Consider the following 20,000-nt stretch of genomic DNA (forward strand, 5'->3'; position numbering starts at 1 on the left):
TTGACAGCTTGTTGTCGTTGTTGTAATTGATGTTGTTGCTATTGTTGTTGTTGTTGTTGTCAGGAACCCGTCCTCCTGGGGCAGGAAGACTCTAGATGATCTGGGCGTTCTACCCCTCTACCTCAGCAGCAACTTCTACCAGCGATTCGACAGGGTGAGGGGGGCTGCTTGTGTTAGGGTTAGGGGAAACAGGATTTTGAATGAGACTGAATTGAATCCCTACAGGAGTAGCCATACGTGTGTGTACCTGCATGAGTGTTAAACTGTGTTCCTCTGCCAGGCGACGAAGCGTGCGTTCCTGAAGTCCTTCCTGAGCAACAACAGCCTGAGCCGGTGGAAGAGGAAGAGGATAAAGACTGCCATCCGCCAGTCCAACAAGAGCTTGACCAAACGGGCCATAGGTACACGCTGGCTGTTCTGTTTATCCCCCCTCCCTCCGCTCTCTCGGAAACATGGTCTGATTGCAGTAAACACAGTCTGACTGTCATAAACACAGTCTGACTGCAGTAAACACAGTCTGACTGGTTGTTTGGTGCCCCCCAGATCCGAGGATGGACGGCTGCATGGTGGGGGAGATCACCCAGATCATCATCAACGATGACACCTTCCCCTTCGACTACGATGTGGCCCAGTTCAACAGCTGCCTCAGTGTTGCCGTGGTGATGGACAACCTGGCAGCCATCACTGCTAATGTGGACCAGGAAGAACACCTGGGCATCATACTGAACAAGCTCAGACAGGTAGGAACACCTGGGCATCTTACTGAACAAGCTCAGACAGGTAGGAACACCTGGGCATCTTACTGAACACACTCAGACAGGTAGGAACACCTGAGCATCATACTGAACACACTCAGACAGGTAGGAACACCTGAGCATCATACTGAACACACTCAGACAGGTAGGAACACCTGAGCATTAATACTGAACACACTCAGACAGGTAGGAACACATGAGCATCATACTGAACACACTCAGACAGGTAGGAACACCTGAGCATCATACTGAACACACTCAGACAGGTAGGAACACCTGAGCATCATACTGAACACACTCAGACAGGTAGGAACACCTGAACATCATACTGAACACACTCAGACTGGTAGGAACACCTGAACATCATACTGAACACACTCAGACAGGTAGGAACACCTGAGCATCATACTGAACACACTCAGACAGGTAGGAACACCTGAACATCATACTGAACACACTCAGACAGGTAGGAACACCTGAGCATCATACTGAACACACTCAGACAGGTAGGAACACCTGAGCATCATACTGAACACACTCAGACAGGTAGGAACACCTGAACATCATACTGAACACACTCAGACAGGTAGGAACACCTGAGCATCATACTGAACACACTCAGACAGGTAGGAACACCTGAGCATCATACTGAACACACTCAGACAGGTAGGAACACCTGAGCATCATACTGAACACACTCAGACAGGTAGGAACACCTGAGCATCATACTGAACACACTCAGACAGGTATGAACACCTGAGCATCATACTGAACACAGACAGACAGGTAGGAACACCTGAGCATCATACTGAACACAGACAGGGTGTGGGGATGGGATGGGGGAGGAGGGAGGGAAGGGGAAGAGGAGGGAGGAGGGAGGAGGGAGGAGCCTAGTCTCAGACAGGAAGTGCTGAGTGTTGTGATGTCTTGGTCTCCAGGCCTACTCCCCCACCATCCCAGAGATGAGCGTCCAGGTGCTCGGCCCCGCCTCCCGCCTGGCCACTAGTGATGACATCAGCATGTGGAACATCACCAAGATCGACACGCTCTCCGCCCTCATGAATCCTGCCGACGGAGACTGGTCTGCTCCCATGGTAACCAACCAGTTCTGGCTGGCTCACACTTACATTTCATTCATCTGGCGCCTGTCAGCACTTGTATATTGCTTTGGATAATAGTTAAAATGTGTTTGATGCAGGCTCAGGCCATTTCTGCACCCTCTCTCTCTTGCATACATTTCCTATCTCTGTCTAATGAAGCCATAAAAAGGCCAAAACATATATATTTAATATATTCTAATGTGGTGTAGTGTCTGTAGAGCCTGCTGGTTGCTGCAGGGCCACAGGTCTACTAATGACTACTAATACACAGTTACCTGTGTGTGTGTCCCTGTACTTACTGCAAGTCGCTCTGGATAAGGGCGTCTGCTAAATGACTGAATGTGTGTGTCTGTGTTCCAGGCCAAGGCCATCATCTCCAAGTACCTGAGCAGTGGGCGGAGCCTGGGCAGTGCAGAGCTGACTGCTATTGGAGGAGCCAATCTGTGCTCCCTGGACGCCAGTGTTCTGCAGAGCATCACCCCAGACAGCCTCAGGTCAGGGGTCAGGGGTCAGGGAGGTCGGGGTAAGGGGGGTCTGTAGGATCTCGGATCCTGAGAGAGATATTTGGAGGGAGTCAGGTGGCTGAGCGGTGAGGGAATCGGGCTAGTAATCTGAAGGTTGCCAGTTCGATTCCCGGTCATGCCAACTGATGTTGTGTCCTTGGGCAAGGCACTTCACCCTACTTGCCTCGGGGGAATGTCCCTGTACTTACTGTAAGTCGCTCTGGATAAGAGCGTCTGCTAAATGACTAAATGTAATGTAAATGTAAATGTAAATATTCCAGCCAGAGATGTTCTGTTCTTTGAGGGTTGAGTGGAAATGTGAGATACAAGGATATGTGATGACATGTTATGAGGTGCGAGGACTTGTGCTAAGATGTTATGACATGTTATAATACGAGATGTGAGGAGATGAGGTTAGATCATGTGATGTTCTGTATGTGATGGAGACATGTTGTGTGCCCTGCAGCAAGGCCCCAGCGCTGAGCCAGGCTTCCTGCTCTCAAGAGAAGAAGAGCATTCTGTTCACCATCGCAACATCTGCTTTCTCCAGAGGCAGAGCTGGAACTGTGTCTCCCACAAGCTACCAGCTCACACAGCCATACCTGGGTACACACACACACACACACACACACACACACACACAGAAACACACATACTGAACCCTCTACACACAGACACTCTTCACCCTCCATGTCTTGACCAGCTGAGTGTGTTCCTGGTTTGTCCTCCAGGTGGCGCCACCCCCTCCTACATCAAGAGTCTGTCAGCCTCCAACATCAGCATGGACATGGCCACCTTCACCAGCCTCAGCCAAGACACTGTCCTGGTATACACACACACACACACACACACACACACACACACACACACACACACACACCAGACTCAGTCTGGACACTGTCCATGCAAGATGAACTGGTTAAACTCACTTTGTGTGTGTGTGCTTGTGTATGTGTGTGTGTGCATGTGTGTGTGCGTTTGTGTGTGTGTGTGCGTGTGTATGTGTGTGTGCGTGTGTGTGTGTGTGTGCGTGTGTGTGTGCGTGTGCGTGTGTGTGTGTGTGTGTGTGTGTGTGTGTGTGTGTGTAACTGCAGGCCCTGAGTGTGAGTGAGGTGCAGGGTCTGCTGGGGTCCAACCTGCCCCAGCTGAGCAGCTATGAGAATGTGAGTGTGGTCCAGAGCTGGGTCTCCAGGCAGTTCCAATCAGACCTCGACACCCTGGGCCTGGGCCTGACCGGGGGCAAAGCCGACCCTACACCCACCATCTTCATCCCCAACACCACTCTGGCCTCCACTACGGGTTCCATGGCTGGATCTACTGCTGGTTCTACTGCTGGTTCTACTGCTGGACCTACTGCTGGTTCTACTGCTGGTTCTACTGCTGGATCTACTGCTGGACCTATTGCTGGACCTACTGCAGGTTCTACTGCTGGTTCTACTGCTGGACCTACTGCTGGACCTACTGCTGGTTCTACTGCTGGTTCAACTGCTGGACCTACTGATGGTTCTACTGCTGGACCTACTGCTGGACCTACTGCTGGTTCTACTGCTGGTTCAACGGCTGGACCTACTCCTGGACCTACTGCTGGACCTACTGCTGGTTCTACTGCTGGACCTACTGCTGGACCTACTGCTGGACCTACTGCTGGTTCTACTGCTGGTTCAACTGCTGGACCTACTGATGGTTCTACTGCTGGACCTACTGCTGGACCTACTGCTGGTTCTACTGCTGGTTCAACGGCTAGACCTACTCCTGGACCTACTGCTGGACCTACTGCTGGTTCTACTGCTGGACCTACTGCTGGACCTACTGCTGGACCTACTGCTGGTTCTACTGCTGGTTCAACTGCTGGACCTACTCCTGGACCTACTGCTGGACCTACTGCTGGACCTACTGCTGGACCTACTGCTGGTTCTACTGCTGGACCTACTGCTGGACCTACTGCTGGTTCTACCGCTGGACCTACTGCTGGTTCAACGGCTGGTTCCACGGCTGGTACCACGGCTGGTTCCACAGCTGGTTCAACGGCTGGTTCCACCACAACTGCAGGATCTAATGCCACTACTGGTGAGTTGGTTCTGCTCTTGGTTTTGGTCACAAGAACGTTCTCACTGTTAGATTAAGTTAGACGTTGTGATGTGTTCTCATTGATGTTGTGTTCTGTGTCCTGCAGGAAGTGGAGTTTGCAGAATCTCACCCTCTCAGATCCTCCTCCCCTTTCTTCTCCCACTCGTCATCCTGCACATACTTCAGTGATGTCACAGCCCTGTCGTGTACACGCACTTCAGTGATGTCACAGCCTCATCACACACTTGATTTTCAATTGTTCAAATTTACAGAAGTATAATATATGTAGACTGTAATCAAAGGAAATGAAAAACAAAACCATATAGAGTTCACAAAAACCCTCTGTTGTCAGAACAAATCTTCTTCTGTTATGTATGCTGTGTTTTCTTCTTCCTGTTCTTCTTTTGTTCATAATAATAATAATACCATCTGTGGAAGCCGAATGTTTTGTATTTTTTATTTTTTGTGTATTCATGGAAATCCTCTTTCTGGAGCCTTAAGCCCTGGAAATCTGGTATTTATACGATTCATATAATCGTATAAAGTGTAAAAGGTAAATGAAGGGTTAAACACTATAGAACTTCCTGTAAGTATGACATCAACACTGTCCTTCTGTGATGTCACTGCCACCTTCCTTATATTATGTAGCTGTCATCAAATTAAGAGGAACATGTCACTCATTAGATATCACACAAAATTGCTGCATTCAGCAAAGCATGCTGGTTAATGTGGTTCTTCTGAGAGAGAGAGACTTTGCAGGTACCTAGACAGATTTAACATGTGTTCAAGGTATGGTGAGGGGGGGAGGGAGGGAGACATTACGTCTGTGTGTATGTTAATGCCTGTCCAGGGAAGTTGTAATGCCTGTCCAGGTTATAAGCGCTTGTGGACCCCCAGCAGGGCCTTGCAGGCGGGGCAGGAGTGTTGGGCATTGCGGAGGCGGTCCACACAGAAGGGAATGAGACAGCAACCCAGCACAAACCTGGGGGAGCAGAGGAGAGACTGGTTACACACACACTCGCACACACACACACACGCACACACTTCTACACACACAGACCACACACACGCGTGTACCCGCATAGGAACAGGCCTCCACAGAAGAGGTAAGTAAGCAGGCCGGCAGAATAGTCCACCTGGGAGATGACCACCTGCTGACAGGAGGGGCAGGTGACCTGCACCGGGCTGGAGGACAGGGGGCCCAGGGGCACTGGGGGGGGGGGGCAAGATTTAATATGCAGTGAATAGAATACAATAGGAAAGTGGACATTAGAATGTAATCCAAAATAAAGGAAGAGAATAGAACAGGAGAGAAGAGGGAAGAGAGGAGAGGAGAGAGAGGACAGAGAAGAGGGAAGAGAGGAGAGAGAGGAGAGGAGAGGGAAGAGGGAAGAGAGAAGAGGGAAGAGAGGAGAGAGAGAAGAGAGAGAGGAGAGAGAGAGGAGAGATAGGAGAGGGAAGAGAGAAGAGGGAAGAGAGGAGAGAGAGGAGAGGAGAGAGAGGAGAGGAGAGAGAGGAGAGGGAAGAGAGAAGAGGGAAGAGAGGAGAAGAGAGGGAAGAGAGGAAAGAAAGGAGAGGAAAGAGAGGAGAGAGAGGAGAGAGGGAAGAGAGGAGAGAGAGGAGAGAGAGGAGAGGGAAGAGAGGAGAGGGAGGAGAGAGAGGAGAGGTGAGGAGAGGTGAGGAGATGGTAAAAAGCAGAAAAACAGGTGTGACTTGATATATAACAAGTTCACCAGAAAACAGACACTGACCTGCAGGAATCTGTGAGTTCGCCATGAACAACTCCGTGGATTCAGGGTTCTGTATTTTGACCAACTGACAGGAAGAAAAGAACTGTCACCTCTCCCTCTCTCTCTCCCTCCCTTCCTCTCTCTCTCTCTCTCTCTCTCTCTCTCCCTCTCTCCTTCCCCCTCTCTCTCCCTCGCTCCTTCCCTCCCTCCCTCAGCCCCTCTGCAGCGTTAGGACTCTGGACAGTAGCTTTGGAAGAAACTCTCCTGTGTTTCCTGATTCCATTCACTAGAAACACGAGACATAACTCTGTTACAGCCTGAGTGTAAGACAGAGAATGTGTGTGTGCTGTGTGTGTGTGAGTGTGTATTAGTGTGTGAGAGTGTGTGAGAGTATTTGTGAGTGTGTCATGTCTCTCACAGTCTCAGTCTCAGTCTCTCCCTGAAATGAGAAGCACATGGTCCTACTTAATCTGGTTAGCCTTAGGCCCCGTCTTTCTTGCCCCCCCCCCCCGCCCCCCCCCCCAACACACACACACGGTTGCAGTTGTTGCCATGGTTATCGTTAGACCAACACCCTTCACGAGTTTCACGGGGACTTTTATTTTGAAGAAAGAAAATCGCTGCGCTTTAGCGGAAGTCACGTAACGTCATTGAACAACATAGAGGAGTACAATTGACGGTCACAGTTGAGTTTTTAATCTGTATATTTAACAACATTTCGCCGACACTTCTCAGATGTAGAGTGCGTTCTGTGGACATATTAAGGAACATGATTCCCTCAAGGACGATTCCCGGCTGACGCAGAGTCCGCGTGTCTGTGTTGTGTCACTGTGGTTCGGTTCTCTGTATCGTCCGGCGCCCTCAACAGTAACGTTTACGGTATGATGATCACGTTCCAGTTTACCGTTCTGCAAACCGGAGCCTTCCTCCTAGAAACGTGCAAGCGATGCTATCTTAATGTAGCAGTACGAAGAGTTCACGGTCCACCGGCACTGACTAACACATCACCGTCAGTACACCGCATAGGGAACCGGCGGTCGGACCTCAGGTGCACAGTCCCCTCGGTGAGACGCACTTCTACCGAGTCACCTACGAAAGTCAGGGTTCGGTTCGCCCCGAGTCCCACAGGTAAGAACCAGCACGTGACGACTCCGTTTAGTCTCCAACTCCAGCGGTTTGATCGTTATACATCTCCGAATGTGCCGTTTATAACCGTCTGTTGACCGTCTGGCTCTAGGGCTGCTTCACCTGGGCGGGCTCCGCACTGCGTTGTACAACTACCTGTTCGCGAAGAAGTACGGAGGAACGTTTATCCTGCGCATGGAAGACACGGACCGGACACGGCTAGTACCGGGGGCGGCGGAGTCTATTGAAGACATGCTGGAGTGGGCCGGTAAGAGACAGACATACCTACACACACACACACACACACACACACACACACACACACACACACACACACACACACACACACACACACACACACACACACAGTGGTACTATTGGCAGGTACATTGAACATCTTTTGGTATTTGATCTTGTGCTTTTAAATAATATACTCTAATCTCCATCCTCTTCACTCTCCCCCCCCAGGTATCCCTCCAGATGAGAGTCCCCGTGGAGGCGGGGCTTATGGGCCCTACCTGCAGTCCCATAGGCTGCCACTCTATGTTGAGGCTGCTGATAGGCTAGTGCAGTCAGGCCACGCCTACCGCTGTTTCTGCAGTGTTCAGCGCCTGGAGCTGCTGAAGAGAGAAGCTGTACGACAGGGACAGACCCCACGGTACACACACACACACACACACAGACCCCACGGTACACACACACACAGACCCCACGGTACACACACACACACAGACCCCACAGTACACACACACACACAGACACCACGGTACACACAGACCCCACAGTACACACACACACACAGACACCACGGTACACACACACACACAGACACCACGGTACACACACACACACAGACACCACGGTACACACACACACAGACACCACGGTACACACACACACACATACACCACGGTACACACACACACACACACACACATACACCATGGTACACACACATACACTACGGTACACACACACACATACATCACGGTACACATTTACATTTATTCATTTAGCAGACGCTTTTATCCAAAGCGACTTCCAAGAGAGAGCTTTACAAAAGTACATAGGTCACTGATCATAACAACAAGATAGCCCCAAACATTGCGAGTAGCCAAACATGAATCATACTTTGTGAAAAGCAAATAAGTGCCAATGGGTAGAACCATAAGAGCATGTAGTTAAACCAGTTACAAATTAAACAACACAAACCTCAAAAGTGCAAGTGTACCTGTAGAAAAGCAAGCAACAATAATATATAACAATAAGCGAGTACAAGATGTTAACCCTTGTGCTGCCTTCGGGTCACATGACCCAAAGATTCATAATGAACCATCGTTGTGTTTACCCAATACAAAAACAAATAAAAATAATTTTCTTTTAACCTTTGCATTGTGGGGGATCTGAGACAGCCCAATAGTTAAAAGAAAATGCTTCACTTTGTTTTTGTATGCGGTAAAGTTATGGTGACGGTGGGTCACAATGACTGATGGGTCAGAATGACCCGAAGATAACACAAGGGTTAAGTCAGTTACAGCTAACCAACAAGAGCAACAAGTCCCTCAGTAAGAGTCATTGTGTTCCTGGAGGAAGCTAACATCAGGTCCAGCAAATCATTCCTAAATACCGTTGTACTCCCGGAACAAGTGCGTCTTGAGCCTTTTCTTGAAGGTGGGGAGACAGTCAGTGTCTCTGATGGGGTGGGGAGTTGATTCCACCATTGGGGGGCCAGACAGGAGAAGCGGTGGGATCACCAGACGGTTGTCAGAAGAAGACCGTAGGTGGCAGGTGGGGGTGTAAGGCTTGAGGAGAGACTGGATGTAGTCAGGTGCAGTCCCGTACACACACACACACACCACGGTACACCCCCACCCCCCTCACGGTATGGTTTTAATAAGGGTGTGTGTGTGTGTGTGTGTGTCAGTTATGATAACCGGTGCAGGCACCTGCGAGCTGAGCAGGTGGAGGACAGGCTCTCTCAGGAGGTTCCTCACGTCATCAGGTTCCGTTTAGAACCAGGGGTGGAACCCTTCCAGGACCTGGTGTTTGGGTGGACACGACACGAGGTGGCTCAGGTTAGACAGCCAGGGAGGGAGGGTGTATAGCATACCTGTGTGTGTCTGTGTGTGTGTATAGCATACCTGTGTGTGTCTGTGTGTGTGTGTATAGCATACCTGTGTGTGTGTGTGTGTGTGTGTGTGTGTGTGTGTGTATCATACCTGTGTGTCTGGGTGTATATCATACCTATGTGTGTGTGTCTGGGTGTATATCATACCTGTGTGTGTGTGTGTATATCATACCTATGTGAGTGTGTCTGGGTGTATATCATACCTGTGTGTGTGTGTGTGTGTGTGTGTGTTTGTGTGTATATCATACCTGTGTGTCAGGTAGAAGGAGACCCGGTCGTGCTGAAGGCGGACGGCTTCCCCACCTACCACCTGGCCAGCGTGCTGGACGACCACCTGATGGGGGTGACCCATGTTCTGCGAGGCTCTGAGTGGCTCATCTCTACCCCCAAACACCTGCTGCTGCACCACGCCCTGGGCCAGGCCCCGCCCACTTACGCCCACCTGCCCCTGCTGGCCAACCAGGACGGCAGCAAGCTGTCCAAGAGGCAGGGAGACGTGAGCGTCCAGAGGTACCAGGCAGAGGGAGTCCTGCCTGAGGCCCTGCTGGACACCATCACACACTGCGGGTCTGGCTTCACCTGTGAGGAGGGGGGGGGTCTGGCTTCACCTGTGAGGAGGGGGGGGGGGGGAGGTCAGGCTTGGGTTTGTGTGATGTGTGTGTGATCTGGTGTCTGTGTTTCAGCTCATCGTATGGGCCGCAGCTTGCAGGAGCTGGTCTCAGATTTCAACCCTTCTAAGATCACCACCCACTCTGCCCTACTGGACCTGAACAAACTACCTGAGTTCAGCAGGTACACACACACACATGTATACACACACACACTCTCACTCACACACACACATGTATATACTCTCTCTCAAATCACACTCACATACCCCTCCGTCTCCATAGTAACCTGTCTTATCTCCAGGATCCACCTGCAGCGGCTGATCGAGGATGAGCAGCGCTGTGATTGGCTGGTGAAGGATCTCCGGGGGCGTGTCCAGCAGGCCTACGGAACCCAGATCCAGGAAGTGGAACAGGAAGTGCTCCACATGGATTACATCACACGCATTCTCCACCTGCGAAAGGTAACCACGACAATGATATCACACACGCCCCACTCATTCACCCAATGTTCCTGAGATTGTCTCTCTTCTTCTCATCCCTCCATCCCTCACTCCTCTTCTTGTCTCTCCTAATCCCCCCCCAGGGTCATATCTGCTCCCTGTCAGAGCTGCTGTCTCCTCAGTACAGCTACCTGTGGCTGCGCCCCGCCCTTTCCCTCCAGCAGGTGGCAGCACTCAGCCCAGAGCCTGGACACATCGCCTCTCTGGCACAGCGGTGGGTCACATACACACACACATATACACACACACATATACACGCACACACTGAGTATACAGTATTGAGTATTATGGTGTGTATCTAGGTTGGTGGAAGAGCAGGGAGGTCAGTGGTCGGTGGAGCCCCTGGGGGCGGAGCTTAAGGCTCTGTCTCAGAAGACCAGAAGAACCAAGTACAGAGACACCATGAAGCTGCTGCGCCTAGCTCTCAGCGGTCTGCAGGTACACACACACACACACACACATACACACTAGAGGTGGAACAGATACCATGTGACGTAGAGCTTTTTGCCTGACCCCTTTCTCTCATCCCTCCATCTCCTCTACCTCCCTCTCTCTCCTCTACCTCCTCCCTCTCTCCGCTCTGCTCTCTAAATCCTACCCCCTCTCTACCCCCTCCCACCCCCCTCTCTCTCCCCACAGCAAGGCCCCAGTGTAGCAGAGATGATGGTTTGTCTCGGCCCCTCAGAAGTCACACATCGCTTCCAGAAACTTCTGCAACTCTCACAGACTCAAACTCAATAAAACTTACCAAAAAAAACGTATTTAGTTGGTTTTGGTGTTTGTATGAAAGTTAAAGTTTCACTGTAGTGTTTGGGGCTCGTGCGTATCCCGTGATATTCATCTGAACGTGATATTTGTGTGGCATTTCATAGTCTAAAGTGTGACTTCTGCGAAAAACCACAACCGTATTTCCTCTTTTGTTTACAAGTTTAAACCGTTCATCCGTTTCGAACGTTTTCTGTCATGCCTTAGCTAGAAGGTGGGGTTAAACGTCTGACTTCAGACTTGGCGGAACGGGAGTCACATGTCGCGCGCTGGGTTGGGCTCGCGAGTTGACACTGCTGTTCGGAGAGACGGTTTAAAGTAGTAGACTGTAGGCTACGGCCATGGCGACGGGCGACAGCGGAGACACGTTAGAGTCGTGGCTCAGTAAGTGAAAATTAAACCGCAGTAAAACTTCTGACAAGTTGTTCATTTCCCCTTTTTGTTTTGAAATGTGTTGTTTTGTCTGACAAATCGTATATGGACCGAGACTTGATTAGAATAAGTTATTTGCTGAACCTACTGTTGAACATGAGTAAGATATTATATTCAATAACAAGTGCGCGTGAATTGAGGAAGTTCTGTCTGCAGACGTCTGCCAACATAGTTGTCAGCTGACAATTCGCCAACAAAGTTTTGCATCGTCTTATGACGTTGGACACCTTGTTATAAAACTCTTTACCATGTGATTACAACCATCGCACCATTTCCTCTATTCCTTTACGCATGAGTTGGTTTTGAAGATTTGATTTCGTAAACGAGGTTTTGTTCACGACATCTAGCTATATCATATTTGGAACAGGAAGTTCTACGGTGCGCCCCGTCGTGCATGCGCTTCAACCGATATTACCCCGTCCCCCTGTCCCTGTAACTTCAGCGTTTCGTTGTTGTGAAGACCCCGCGCATGTTGTGCTCAAGAGGCACAGCTGCGCGAGTGCGTTTCCGGTTGTACACCTCCAGATAACCCCTAATTTACTGAAATGCAAAAGTCTTGTCTCTCATCTTCATCTCGCTCTGCCTCTCTCTCTCTCTCCCCCCCCAGACCAAGCCACAGACCCCTCCAACCTAGAGCTCAGATGGGACTGCATCCAGGGATTCTACCAGCTGGTCAACACACACACAGATGGGTGAGGCAGGGAGGGAGTGGGCAAACAGACAGGTAGCTGACTGACAGACAGGTAGCTGACTGACAGACAGGCAGGTAGCAGACAGACAGACAGCAGCTGAGTTGTGTCACAGTAGTGTGACATGTCTGAGAGGGCCAGAACAGGGTGTGTGTGTGTGGGTGTCTGTAACATGGTATGTGTATGTATATACAATACTGTAGGTGTGTGTGTATACAGTATATATATTTACATTTAGCAGACGGTCTTATCCAGAGCGATTTACAGTAAGTACAGGGACATTCCCCCCTGTGTGTATATCAGTGGCGATTTCTTTAAGACTGCAATGGAAGCTCAGCGTCCCCTAAAATTTCAAAAAAATAAATGGTGAAATATTTACTATTGTGTTAACATTTTAAATGCGTTAGAACACGTTCATATCGAAGACGAGTTCATTCAGAATCAGCTACATATATTAGCAGGTCGACTGACTGATTTCCTTCTCATACATTCCCGTAGCGCCACAGTGCATTTCCCTGTTGAAGCTCAGCTTCCATGGACTTCAATGGGGCTGCTTTTAACAGTTTTTTTCAGTGCTTCGAAACTATACGGTCATTGGATAAATGCTGCGATTATGTCCCGCCTCGGACGCTCAGCGTCTCTGGGGGTGAATGGAGGAGTGGGCTGGCCTGGACGCTGGGCTTCTGCGTGATGATTGGAGGGTCTGTCGAAAGACTGCATCTCCTTTTGATTGACAGTAATTTTGTACTACAAAAAGTCACCGAAGCTGCAGCAACCTATTTCTTGGTATTTGCTTGATCATACATTTCATACAATTATACACCACGTTCCTTGTTTCAGTTGAACCTAATTTCCACATTTCCTCCTTGATTAATATTGTTTTGTTAGATCATTCGTTCATTCATTCAGTAGGCTAGGTCGTAGGGATGAACTATCCAGTGAATAGCCAAATAAATAAAAAAAATGTAGGAAGTAGGCCGAAAATGAGCTTCCCCTCTTTGAAAGACCAGCAGCCGCCACTGGTGTATACAGTATATATATATGCTGTAGGTGTGTGTATACAGTTTATATATATATACTGTAGGTGTGTGTATACAGTATATATATATATATACTGTAGGTGTGTGTATACAGTGTATATATATATACTGTAGGTGTGTGTGTATACAGTATATATATATATATACTGTAGGTGTGTGTATACAGTGTGTGTATATATATACTGTAGGTGTGTGTATACAGTGTGTGTATATATATATATACTGTAGGTGTGTGTATACAGTGTGTGTATATATATATACTGTAGGTGTGTGTATACTGTGTGTATATATATACTGTAGGTGTGTGTATACAGTGTGTATATATATATATATATATACTGTAGGTGTGTGTATACAGTGTGTATATATATACTGTAGGTGTGTGTATACAGTGTGTATATATATATACTGTAGGTGTGTGTATACAGTGTGTATATATATACTGTAGGTGTGTGTATACAGTGTGTATATATATATACTGTAGGTGTGTGTATACAGTGTGTATATATATACTGTAGGTGTGTGTGTACAGTGTGTGTATATATATATACTGTAGGTGTGTGTATACAGTGTGTATATATATACTGTAGGTGTGTATCTTTAGTCCCCAGGTAGCTACCAGACTGCTGGCGCACAAGATCCAGTCTCCTCAAGCCAGAGAGGCTCTGCAAGCTCTCACTGTAAGAACACACACACATACACCAGAAACACACACACACCAGAAACACACACACACACACCATAAACACACACACACACACCAGAAACACACACACACACACACACACACACCAGAAACACACACACACACACCAGAAACACACACACACACCAGAAACACACACACACACACACACACCATAAACACACACACACACACACCAGAAACACACACACACACACCAGAAACACACACACACACACACCATAAACACACACACACCAGAAACACACACACACACCATAACACACACACACACACACACCAGAAACACACACACCATAAACACACACACACACACAAACCATAAACACACACACACACCAGAAACACACACACACCAGAAACACACACACACACCAGAAACACACACACCAGAAACACACACACACACCAGAAACACATGCACACACACACACCAGAAACACCTGGCTAACTGGCTAATTGTCAAGGCTGATCTTCCCAACATTACAGTGTTTCCCAATCACATGCTCACCACAGGGTTGTCATGGTTATCTTTTGTCGTCATGGTAATCAGTAATTTTGTCTCTTGATAGTCATGTGATGGTTAATGTAAGGTCGTTTAACTTCCAGTTTGGATCGTGCAGACACTAAATCACTTCCTGTAGAACCCTCACATCACTTCCTGTTCCTGTGTGTGTGTGTCTCATGCCAGTGTTCTCCTGTGTTCTCCAGGTTCTGGAGGCTTGTATGAACAACTGTGGCCAGCGGTTCCACAGCGAGGCCACCAAGTTCCGCTTCCTCAACGAGATGATTAAAGTCCTCTCTCCCAAGGTAGCCCTGACCCCTGACCCTTAAACTTGCAGTGACACCTAACCCTAAAGGAATCTTAATACATTGAGTAGATTAGAGCTGAACTGAGATGATGACCATGATGGACCGACCACAGGACTTTTAAGAGTGGTCACTCTAACGAAGAGTTCTGTGTTGTGTGTGTTTGAGTGCTTGTCCTGTGTGTGTGTGTGTGTGTGTCTGTCCTGTGTGTGTGTGTCTGTCCTGTGTGTGTGTGTGTGTGTTTGTCCTGTGTGTGTGTGTGTGTGTCTCTGTCCTGTGTGTGTGTGTCTGTCCTGTGTGTGTGTGTGTGTGTCTGTCCTGTGGTAACAGTACCTGGGTCAGTGGAGCCCAGAGCAGGTGAAGGAGAAGGTGAGAGAGGTTCTGTACAGCTGGACTGTGTGGCTGAAGGATCTGCCCAAGGTCCAGGAGGCATACAGCATGCTGAAGAAACAAGGTACACTGGAACACTAGAACCCTGCAGAACCCTGCAGAACACTAGAACCCTGAAGAACATTATGTAGAACTCTCTACATTGATATTTTCTTCTATCTAAAGCGCCGTACAAATAGCGCATGCTTGTGTGTGTGTGTGTGTGTGTGTGCTCAGGCCTGGTGAAGAAGGACCCTGTGCTGCCAGTCACCATGGTGATGCCCCCCCCCTCCAAAAGGGGCCAGGACTCTGTCTTTGACCAGGAAGACAAGGCCAAGGTGTGTGTGTCAGGGTGTGTGTGTCAGGGTGTGTGTGTCAGGGTGTGTGTGTCAGGGTGTGTGTGTCAGGGTGTGTGTGTTAGGGTGTGTGTGTTAGGGTGTGTGTGTCAGGGTGTGTGTGTCAGGGTGTGTGTGTCAGGGTGTGTGTGTCAGGATGTGTGTGTTAGCGTGTGTGTGTTAGGGTGTGTGTGTCAAGGTGTGTGTGTCAGGGTGTGTGTGTCAGGGTGTGTGTGTTAGGGTGTGTGTGTCAGGGTGTGTGTGTCAGGGTGTGTGTGTCAGGGTGTGTGTGTCAGGGTGTGTCAGGGTGTGTGTGTGTGTGTGTCAGGGTGAGTAGGTGTGACTACTATGTATTAATGTGAATTTCTGGTTGTTTTCTGTCGATAACATGGTGTGTGTGATGGTGTGTGTTAGTTACTGGCAAGGTTACTGAACAGCAATCGTGCTGAAGACCTACAAACAGCCAACAGACTGATCAAGCATACCATCAAAGAGGTGAGGACCCCCCCACCACCCCCTTACAATGTGACTTGGTTGTGATGTATGCCGAAAATAGTCCCAATCATTTTAGGGGGATTTTGAATGGAAGTGCCAACCTAACCACAATAATGGACACTACATTTTTTTTATTTTAGTTTGTGCGGAACCACATATTGCTTTAGTTGTGGTCCCTGTCTATTTCAGTTCACATCTTATTTTTAGTTCACTATAGCAACCTTGGTGTGTGTGTGTGTGTGTGTGTGTGTGCAGGAGCAGGAGCGTGTGGATAGGGTCTCCAGGCGTGTGTGTGTGCTGGAGGAGGTGGAACACTGCACCAGGGATCTCAGAACTCTGCTGGACTCTGGAGCCACCACACTGCACATGAAGGTGTGTGTGTGTGTGTGTGTGTGTGTGTGTGTGTGCACGCTGCCTGCGTGGGAGATATTGATGTCATTGGTGTCATTGATGTCATCGCCTCACACACCTGTGTGCACGGTGGCCCCGCCCCCTTCCTGCAGGCCCTCTACGAGCGCTGTGATAGGCTGAGGCCCAGCCTGTTCCGCCTGGCCAGCGACACTGTGGACGATGACTCGGCTCTGGCTCAGATCCTCTTGGCCAATGATGAGCTGACGCAGGCGGTGAATGCCTACAGAGACAGGGCGGCGACCAATGGGAAGGATGTGGGGGAGGGGGTAGGGGCCAAGCAGAACGGTAGCCATGATAACAGAGGTTGGTCGATGTTTTTATATCCTGACTGTGTGTTTTCCTGTCTTCTCCTCCACAAGGGTTCACCCTCTCTCTCTCTCTTTCTCCCTCTCTCTCCACCCCCTCTCTCTCTCCCTCCCTCTCTCTCTCTCTTTCTCCTTCTCTCCCTCTCTCTCCACCCCCTCTCTCTCCAGATTCCCTCAGTCCCAAAGAGATAAAGAGTTACCACCTTATAGACTTGTCATCTCTGGACTCAGTCTTCGCTCCTCACCCCTCCAGCCTCCTCCCCCTCTCTTCCCCCCTCCCCCCTCCTACCTCCCGCCCTCGGCTGGAAAGCAACCTTCTCAGTCTGGAAGAAGAACTCAACACTCTGGGTAGGTGTGGAGATGCTTTCTCTTTCACTCTATCTCTCTGTCTTTCTGCCTCTCTCTCCCCCTCTCCCCCCTCTCTCTTCCTCCCTCTCTCTCCGTCTCCCTCCCTCTCCCTCTCTTCCTCTCTCCCCCTCTCATCTCTCCCCCTCTCATCTTTCCCCCTCTCATCTCCCCCTCTCATTTCTCCCTCTCTCCTCCCTCTCTCTCCCTCCCTCTCTCTTCCTCTCTCCCCCTCTCTCTCTCTCTCTCTCTCTCTCTCAGGTCTGGATGATGGGAGCGTCAGGTCCAGCTCAGGAGACTGGCAGCAGGTAACTGAGCCAGCTGAGCCTTTACAACACACACTGTTTTCACGGTGATATTTTGAATTTATTTTCATTTGAGTGTTGTCCCAAATCATAGTTGTTTTTAAAAATAAACAATATACTGAAATACAAAGATAGTATTATAATCTATGATTCCCCCCTTCTAGCTCTGTGGCTCTGTGTCTGAGCAGGCTGGAGAGGGGGCCCACTGCAGGGCGGGGGTGTCCAGAAGGAGAGAGCCCTGCCTGGTGGCTCGAGGTGGAGAAGGGAGCGGGTCCTGGGAAGACTGCTGGTGAGGAGGGGGAGTGGGGGAGCAGGAGTGAGGGGGAGAGAGAGGGCAGGGTGAAGAGAGAGAGAGGGCAGGGTGAAGAGAGATAGAGAAGGCAGGGTGAAGAGAGAGAGGGCAGGGTGAAGAGAGAGAGGGCAGGGTGAAGAGAGAGAGAGGGCAGGGTGAAGAGAGAGAGAGAGGGCAGGGTGAAGAGAGAGAGAGGGCAGGGTGAAGAGAGATAGAGAGGGAAAAGGGGGAGAGAAAGGAGGCAGAGGAGGAGGGAAGAATGAAGAGAGGGATGAGAAGAGTGACAGAGAGGGAAACATCAAGGGTTTTCATTCGTTCATTTATTTATACCCATTCCCACCTGATTGGCTCTTCTCTTTAAAGGGCGGTTCCTCCGACTCAACCAATCAGTTTGTCAGGATCTAGCCAGCCAATGAGGGTGTCTCTAGCAGATATCTATGTTCCTCTGGAGTCCATTAGACCTAGTAAGTTCATAACATTTTCATGAAATATATAAATGTTTGTTAAAATACATTTTATAAAAGATTAAATGGAATTAAAATCAAGTTGATGTGATGGAAATAAATAAATGTGATTGCACAACATCCCCCTTCAGATAATTTCTTCCTCCTGGTTGTCTCTGATAGGTCGACTGGAGCCAATCACGGTTTTCGACCAGAGCGGGGTCCATGTCTCCCTCCATTTTGCCAAGGACACGCCCCCAGGACACTCAAACGTTGCCGTGGTGATCGTCTCCATGGTGAACACTTCCCCTCTTCCTGTGAAAGACTTCATGTTCCAGGCCGCTGTTCCCAAGGTAACAACGTCAGCTGACCAACGACCCTGTATTTCATCAGACCCTTCCTATAGTGGCACCATCCTGTCTGTTTTGATTGACACCTTCCTCCTCAAATCAGACAATGCAGGTGAAGCTGCAGCCCTCGCCTGGCCAGGACCTGCCCTCCTACAAGCCTTTCCTCCCCCCTGCCTCTCTCTCCCAGATACTGCTATTGGCCAATCCCCAGAGGGTGAGTAGAAAGTGGTTTGCTATTGGCCAGGGTAAATGAATATTCTATCCAGACAGAGTGTAACAGTGCACTCCCCCCCCCCCCCCCCCCCAGCGTAAGGTGCGTCTGCGGTACAGAGTGTCTCTTCTCCATGGCAACCAGCTGCTCAGAGAGACCGGGGAGCTGGAGGAGCTTCCAGACTGGTCCTGCTGGGTCGGACTCTAGAACTCTAGAACCCTGACCACTGACCCTTCTAGAATCCTGAAATCTGATCCTTCTTGAACCCTGACCTGACCCTTCTCGAACACTGAACGGACTCTTCTAGAACCCTGATCTTTATAGAACCCTAACCTCTAACCTTTCTAGAAAACTGACCTGACCCTTCTAGAACCCTGACCTGACCTTATAGAACCCTGACCTCTGACCCGACCCTTCTAGAACCCTGACCTGACCCTTCTAGAACTCTGAACTCTGATTCTCCAAAACCTGTACCTTGACCCTTCTTGAACCCTGACCAGATCGTCCAGAACACCCAAAGAACCTTCTAGAATCCAAGCAGAACCTTTCAGAACCGCGCCAAGCAGGTTCTAGGATCTTCCACAAACTGAAAAGCTCAAATGAAGACAGTATTGGAAACTTCATGAAGTCATGCTCTGGAAACAACCGTGTGTGTGTAACTCCTAGCAGACTTGTAGAGCTCTGAGATCAACATCTATTTATTTAATATCTGAAGTGTTCATCCTGCTGTTCAGTCTGCCTGGCATCTCTTTCTATGCCTTTTGGTACTGTGTGTGTGTGTGTGTGTGTGTGTGTGTGTGTGTGTGTGTGTGTGTGTGTGTGTGTGTGTGTGTGTGTGTGTGTATGAAGAGGGGTGTCTGCGTATCTCTGCATGACTACGCTTTGATGCCAAAACCCCTGTTACCAGAGAGACAAGTTGGGGAAGCTCTTTAGCCAATCAGCAAGACCTGTTTGGTCACCTGACTGCTGAACAAGGAAGTGTGTGTGTGTCTCAGGTTCTTCTATGAGCTCATTAATAAACATTTTTATCTCAGGCATGTTCATTATTATTTATTGACATCAGCAGATTAAAATACACAATTATTATTCCATAAATGTGTGTAACACATATGTAATAACAAGACATGGATCACAGGACGTGTGTGTACGGGGGTGGGGGGTGGGGGTGGATAAAGTGC

The 20,000-nt window shown here is 49.2% G+C and overlaps 4 protein-coding genes and 1 long non-coding RNA gene across 5 annotated transcripts in view; 4 read left to right on the forward strand and 1 right to left on the reverse strand.

The window, feature by feature from the left end:
* Positions 1-3,859, forward strand: part of mslnb (mesothelin b) — a 29,262-nt gene extending 25,403 nt beyond the window's left edge. The window contains exons 53-60 of the mRNA XM_067258977.1: positions 96-154; positions 281-401; positions 544-740; positions 1,694-1,849; positions 2,216-2,349; positions 2,825-2,964; positions 3,090-3,184; positions 3,551-3,859. Of these exons, the coding sequence (XP_067115078.1) occupies positions 96-154; positions 281-401; positions 544-740; positions 1,694-1,849; positions 2,216-2,349; positions 2,825-2,964; positions 3,090-3,184; positions 3,551-3,859 (1,211 nt within the window). The remainder of the gene's footprint in view (positions 1-95; positions 155-280; positions 402-543; positions 741-1,693; positions 1,850-2,215; positions 2,350-2,824; positions 2,965-3,089; positions 3,185-3,550) is intronic.
* A 230-nt stretch (positions 3,860-4,089) lies between these two features.
* LOC136965113 (uncharacterized) lies at positions 4,090-4,868 on the forward strand. The gene is made up of 2 exons (XR_010879275.1): positions 4,090-4,425; positions 4,532-4,868. It is a non-coding gene; the product is annotated as an uncharacterized lncRNA (long non-coding RNA).
* A 51-nt stretch (positions 4,869-4,919) lies between these two features.
* LOC136965110 (lipopolysaccharide-induced tumor necrosis factor-alpha factor homolog) lies at positions 4,920-6,229 on the reverse strand. Its single transcript, XM_067259115.1, has 3 exons — positions 6,177-6,229; positions 5,503-5,635; positions 4,920-5,407 (listed from the first exon to the last, which is right to left on the reverse strand). The coding sequence occupies exons 1-3, from the start codon at positions 6,199-6,201 to the stop codon at positions 5,299-5,301; spliced, it is 267 nt and encodes an 88-aa protein (XP_067115216.1). The 5' UTR covers positions 6,202-6,229; the 3' UTR covers positions 4,920-5,298.
* A 580-nt stretch (positions 6,230-6,809) lies between these two features.
* Positions 6,810-11,267, forward strand: ears2 (glutamyl-tRNA synthetase 2, mitochondrial). The gene is made up of 10 exons (XM_067259072.1): positions 6,810-7,283; positions 7,393-7,548; positions 7,749-7,938; positions 9,205-9,355; positions 9,668-9,989; positions 10,092-10,200; positions 10,321-10,480; positions 10,603-10,733; positions 10,822-10,957; positions 11,159-11,267. The coding sequence occupies exons 1-10, from the start codon at positions 7,037-7,039 to the stop codon at positions 11,258-11,260; spliced, it is 1,704 nt and encodes a 567-aa protein (XP_067115173.1). The 5' UTR covers positions 6,810-7,036; the 3' UTR covers positions 11,261-11,267.
* A 341-nt stretch (positions 11,268-11,608) lies between these two features.
* On the forward strand, positions 11,609-19,856 carry LOC136965072 (ADP-ribosylation factor-binding protein GGA2-like). The gene is made up of 17 exons (XM_067259066.1): positions 11,609-11,668; positions 12,324-12,408; positions 14,050-14,125; positions 14,863-14,961; positions 15,292-15,415; positions 15,568-15,668; positions 16,080-16,160; positions 16,416-16,532; positions 16,664-16,874; positions 17,045-17,224; positions 17,483-17,529; positions 17,691-17,815; positions 18,182-18,282; positions 18,445-18,614; positions 18,715-18,825; positions 18,919-19,617; positions 19,672-19,856. Exons 1-16 carry the CDS (start codon positions 11,626-11,628, stop codon positions 19,027-19,029), a joined length of 1,782 nt encoding a protein of 593 aa, XP_067115167.1. The 5' UTR covers positions 11,609-11,625; the 3' UTR covers positions 19,030-19,617; positions 19,672-19,856.
* The last annotated feature ends 144 nt before the right edge of the window (positions 19,857-20,000 follow it).

This window comes from Osmerus mordax, chromosome 21 (assembly GCF_038355195.1).
Source record: "Osmerus mordax isolate fOsmMor3 chromosome 21, fOsmMor3.pri, whole genome shotgun sequence".
Taxonomy (NCBI): Eukaryota; Metazoa; Chordata; class Actinopteri; order Osmeriformes; family Osmeridae; genus Osmerus; species Osmerus mordax.